The following is a 4,656-nucleotide window of genomic DNA, read 5'->3' as shown; positions in this document are numbered from 1 at the left end:
CTCGTTCTCTACGTGTCTTGGCTCAAGCTCCTATTGTGGATTATCTCCTGTGTTTCGTTATTAAAGACTGTTAAACGTTTCCTCGTGACTCCAGCGTGTTCCCTCAACAGCGTGACGTGACAAAATGCACAGCTTTTCACTTCACAAGACATTAATTAATGGACTGGAGTGGTGTGGATTACTTGTGGATTATTGTGATGTTTTTATCAGCTGTTTGGACTCTCATTCTGACGGCACCCATTCACTGCAGAGGATCCATTGGTGAGCAAGTGATGCAATGCTACATTTCTCCAAATCTGATGAAGAAACAAACTCATCTACATCTTAGATGGCCTGAGGGTGAGTACATTTTCAGCAAATTTTCATTTTCGAATGAACTATTCCTTTAACAAGTCTACAAATTTACATAGAAAGGTGTTTTTCGCTCTGAAAAAAAGAATTCAAACTTAAAATTTGTATTTATTTATTTTAAATTTGCCCGCCAAGGTTTTTGAAATATTGCACCCTCAAGTGGCGAGACGGTCTTATGCATATCCTCTCTAGGAGGAAATGACCTTGCTAACAGATAATAATAATAATCATTTTACTAAGAACCACACGCTAAAGAAAAGCAACACAAACATCCACAAGGAAACAAACAAACAGTCTGACGTGATGTGCTGAATCTCCTGGATCTATGAAGAGCGACTTGCAGCAGAAAGTGATATTGCACTGAAATAGATGTCCTCTCTCCAGATTCACCGTCACTGATGCATTTTTCCAGTAGTCCGTAAAGACAACAGCTGAATGAATGTCTGGAATTATGATTCCATTTGGGAGCCTCCAATTAATGCTGAAGGGCCGGTTACACGATGACGATTGGACAGCAAAGGTGGCAGTCTTTCTGTTTGCTTTACAGTGGGAAAACAAGAAAACCAGAAAAGGTGGAGTACTGCCATCCGCCTACCAGATTGCCCTTCTCCAGTTTCAGATAAACCTTGTCTTCTTTGTTGAGGTGCAGCAGGACTCCGTTGGTGGCGGCCTCACGTGTGACGTCTTTGTCACCGGCGAAGGCAGAGATGACTGGCTTTCCATTCAGCATTAAATTCACCTGGAACACAGAGAGAAAATCAAATCAGAGATCTCAAGTGTACAAGTGTGACCGGACTTATTTTATGATTTCATATCATGGCCACATTTATGAAAAGAAAAAAACAATTCTTGTATCTTGTTTAAGTACAATTTTTCATAACACTTGACTTGAAGCTTGCATATAATAAATGCATATAATTCATAATAACTTGTATTGTAATCCGCTATATATTTTCACAAAAAAATGTAATCCGTAATAATATCGCTGTAAAATATTAGCAATTTAAATAAATTACATTTATATTTGCTTTACAGTAAAATTTCATGGATTGTTTTGTTAAACCTAATTTAACATTTACAGAAATTACAGCAATTTAAAATTGCTAATATTTTACAGCAATATTATAACTATGATTACAGTTATTTATGAAAATATATAGTGGATTACAATATATGTCATTATGGGTATAAGCCAGTATGAATTACCTTATATTTACAATGAAAATCTATATATCGGAATAAGACTATCTATAATATCTATAGTATTGATTAATAATATTATTAATATTAAAAGTATTTAGAATACTGAATAATAATAATAATATAGGACTATAATGTATTTATATTGTTATATTTATATTATTTATATTGTTAAAATAGTTTTTATGATAAATTAATTTTTAAAGGTAAGAAAATTATTGCAATACCTTATAATTATTGTGGGAAACTGCATTTAACAAGATAATACATGCACGGTTTACTGTAAAATATTCTTAAAATAAGATGTTTATAAAAGCAAGAATTACCGTATAATTTAAATACTAATTACAGTACAATTTTGTGATAAATTCTAAGGAAATTGTTGCTTTTTAATTACAAAAACATACTTTCAAAAATATGCATCATGTTAAATATATTTAAATGATAATTTATTAACCAAAATAATATATGTATACATTAATGAAAAAAAAAAAGTATTTTTGAAATTGTTTTTTATCGATAAAATATGAGTTTCCTTCTGAAAGGCACTGAAAACAGGAGTATTAGAAGTTCCTGCATGATAAATAATGAATTTGATTATATGTAGATGGTTAAACATTTATTTTGAACTTTAAGTTGCAATAATTCATGAGAATATTGACTACAAAGTGTATTGTAAGACCTTGTATTGTACTGAACTGAGAACACATTTAAAATACAATGTTTATACAGGCTTCAAATGTTCCCCAGTTTCCTATTTCTCTAACTCTGTTCATTATGAACCTCAAATAGGATATTAAAATGAAGCTGATTTAAATATTTTCTTTGTGTGAGAGATATAGTCAGTGTCAGTGCTTACTTGTATAGTCTGGCTCTGGTACACTTTAATAACGTGGAAGTTAAAGCTGTAGATTCCTTTCCGGGGACAAAGAAAGACGGAGTCCAGCGTGAAACAGTTTCCTATGTTCACAAGAACCTGCAAAAGAGGTTTTTCAAGGGTATCAGACCTGATTCAACACACAATGACAATGAAATATCCTATCCAGACTTACAGTTCTGTGAACCATGTATGCTTGTGATGCAAAAATCTCAAACAAAGACCTTGAAAAAACAGAGTGAGATTACAAAAGGCAGCAGGAATGAAATATGAATGCACTCATGTTTACAACTGGACTTTTCAATAATAATTCTCCTCAGCAGTGAAACAACAATCAGGATTTCCTATACCGCCACACTGCTTTCTCATTCTCACGGTCATCATTCAACTCTAATCTGGTGATGTGGCACCATGAACTATAGCAAATGCAGGACAATCAATCATAGGTGGATTTTCACTCGTGCAAAAGACAGAAACTATATCTGAAGCGGGATATACTCCACGAAAAGACATGGTGAGGCATCATAAATGCATTTATGATGCATGTGAATCAGTTAGCAGTGATTGTCATAGCATGTTTTATTCAACTGAAACAGCTAAAACTAATAGATTAATCTTTTGAAAAGATGGATCAATTTAAAGTATTGATTCATTAAATTGAAGATCTATAAAACTAGGACTTTCAAATAAATTTTCAGCACATGGAGTGGTTAAATCAACACTGTTAACAAGTGATTAAAACAACACTTTAAACAATATTTATATTTAGGAAGGACACATTAAATCTAAATTAAGTGAAATTGTGATGTTACAAAAGATTTCTATTTTAAATAAATGCTGATCTTTACGGTTTTATTTTAGTATCATTGGGAAACTATTATAAGCACACACACACACACACACACACACTTTCCCATTTTTGAATGGTTTAAATAGTTTAATGCTTGTTTCAGTTAAAAGTTAACTATAATAACACTGGCTCTTTCTCATGGTTTTCACAATTGTTTTCAACACTGATGATAAGAAAAGTTTCTTGAGGAGAAAACAGTTATTTTAAATTGATATTTCACTATATTACTGTTTTTAATGTATTTTTGATATGAGGTATTATTCATGCACAAATAGTGTGGGAGTTAGTACTGAATTTTAATATTTAGCATTTGGGAATGATTTAAATCATTCATCAGCATCATGTCACCTGCAAAAAAAATTATAATAAAAACAATGATTTTTCTTCTATTATTTTAAATGGTCAAACAATAATTAAACTCCTTACACTCCACCTATGTCATCTTTTTGGATTTAGCCCCCCCCCAAAAAAGTCAAATTACTACTCTGGCAAAAATGCAAGACAACTGAACTTAAATCAAATGTTATTAGAGCCAAACATCCCGCAACAGGCTTAAAACACAGTGTTCTCAAAACTGATGGAATTTCAGGTTATGTTCGAAAAACTGATTGAAGTAAACATCAAAAAGAAAGTGTATTTATTGTATTCACCTTGTAGACACAAAGAGGAGTAGACAGAGTTCGTATATTGACCCTCTGTGCGCACAAAGGTAAATTTGTACATTGCGCTTTCTCTTTTGATCTTTGCTTTATTAAAGCTGAAGAAGAACTCAAACAAAAGAGAGAATTCATACTTGTTCATCTTTTTATGAACGGTCACAAATATATATAGGCTACAACACTGAGGTCCAAAAATCTGGGAACACTTTTTTTTTTTGGTTAAACCTGAAACTGAAAAGAAAGTTTCAGAATTTGAAACCATTCAAACAAAAGAAAGTTCTGGTGTAAAAAGATTAAGTCATATTGTTATATTGATCTTGTGCAAAAGATTATTTTGTCTTGTTTTCCATTACAAATATCTAAACATTCTAAACCCTCTGGTGTTGTGACCGAAAAAAGTTTTTTTTGTTTTTGTTTAGAATTTTTTACTTCATCAGAATGATAAAGGTTTTGGCACTTGCTATATGAACATAATCATGGACATGATTCAAAAAGGTTAAATGGTCCTAGAAAAAAGGCTACATTTGGACTTTTCATGATCAAAATTGACCACATCAGATATGAATAGGAAGCTAATTTCATGTAGTGGAAATGTTTGGTACTGCGCCCAAACAAAATCTTACTGAAAGCTCATTTTTTGAGATACCAACCTCAAATTTGGAACACAACCTGTTTAGATTCATAGCTTTGATCTTCACAGTTTTATTAAAAAAAAAAAA

The 4,656-nt window shown here is 31.9% G+C and overlaps 1 protein-coding gene across 1 annotated transcript in view; it reads right to left on the bottom strand.

Moving 5' to 3' along the window:
* Positions 1-481: 481 nt before the first annotated feature.
* The window catches only part of LOC107758784 (cerebellin-4-like), an 11,376-nt gene continuing 7,201 nt past the window's right edge, over positions 482-4,656 (bottom strand). Inside the window, exons 2-3 of the mRNA XM_016576600.1 lie at positions 2,411-2,527; positions 482-1,090 (exon numbers count right to left, since the gene is read on the bottom strand). Coding sequence (XP_016432086.1) covers positions 893-1,090; positions 2,411-2,527 — 315 coding nt within the window. The 3' untranslated portion in view covers positions 482-892. The remainder of the gene's footprint in view (positions 1,091-2,410; positions 2,528-4,656) is intronic.

This window comes from Sinocyclocheilus rhinocerous, unplaced genomic scaffold (genome assembly GCF_001515625.1).
Source record: "Sinocyclocheilus rhinocerous isolate Xijiao unplaced genomic scaffold, SAMN03320098_v1.1 scaffold1496, whole genome shotgun sequence".
In the NCBI taxonomy this organism is placed as follows: Eukaryota; Metazoa; Chordata; class Actinopteri; order Cypriniformes; family Cyprinidae; genus Sinocyclocheilus; species Sinocyclocheilus rhinocerous.
This window is presented reverse-complemented; position numbering and strand designations above follow the sequence as displayed.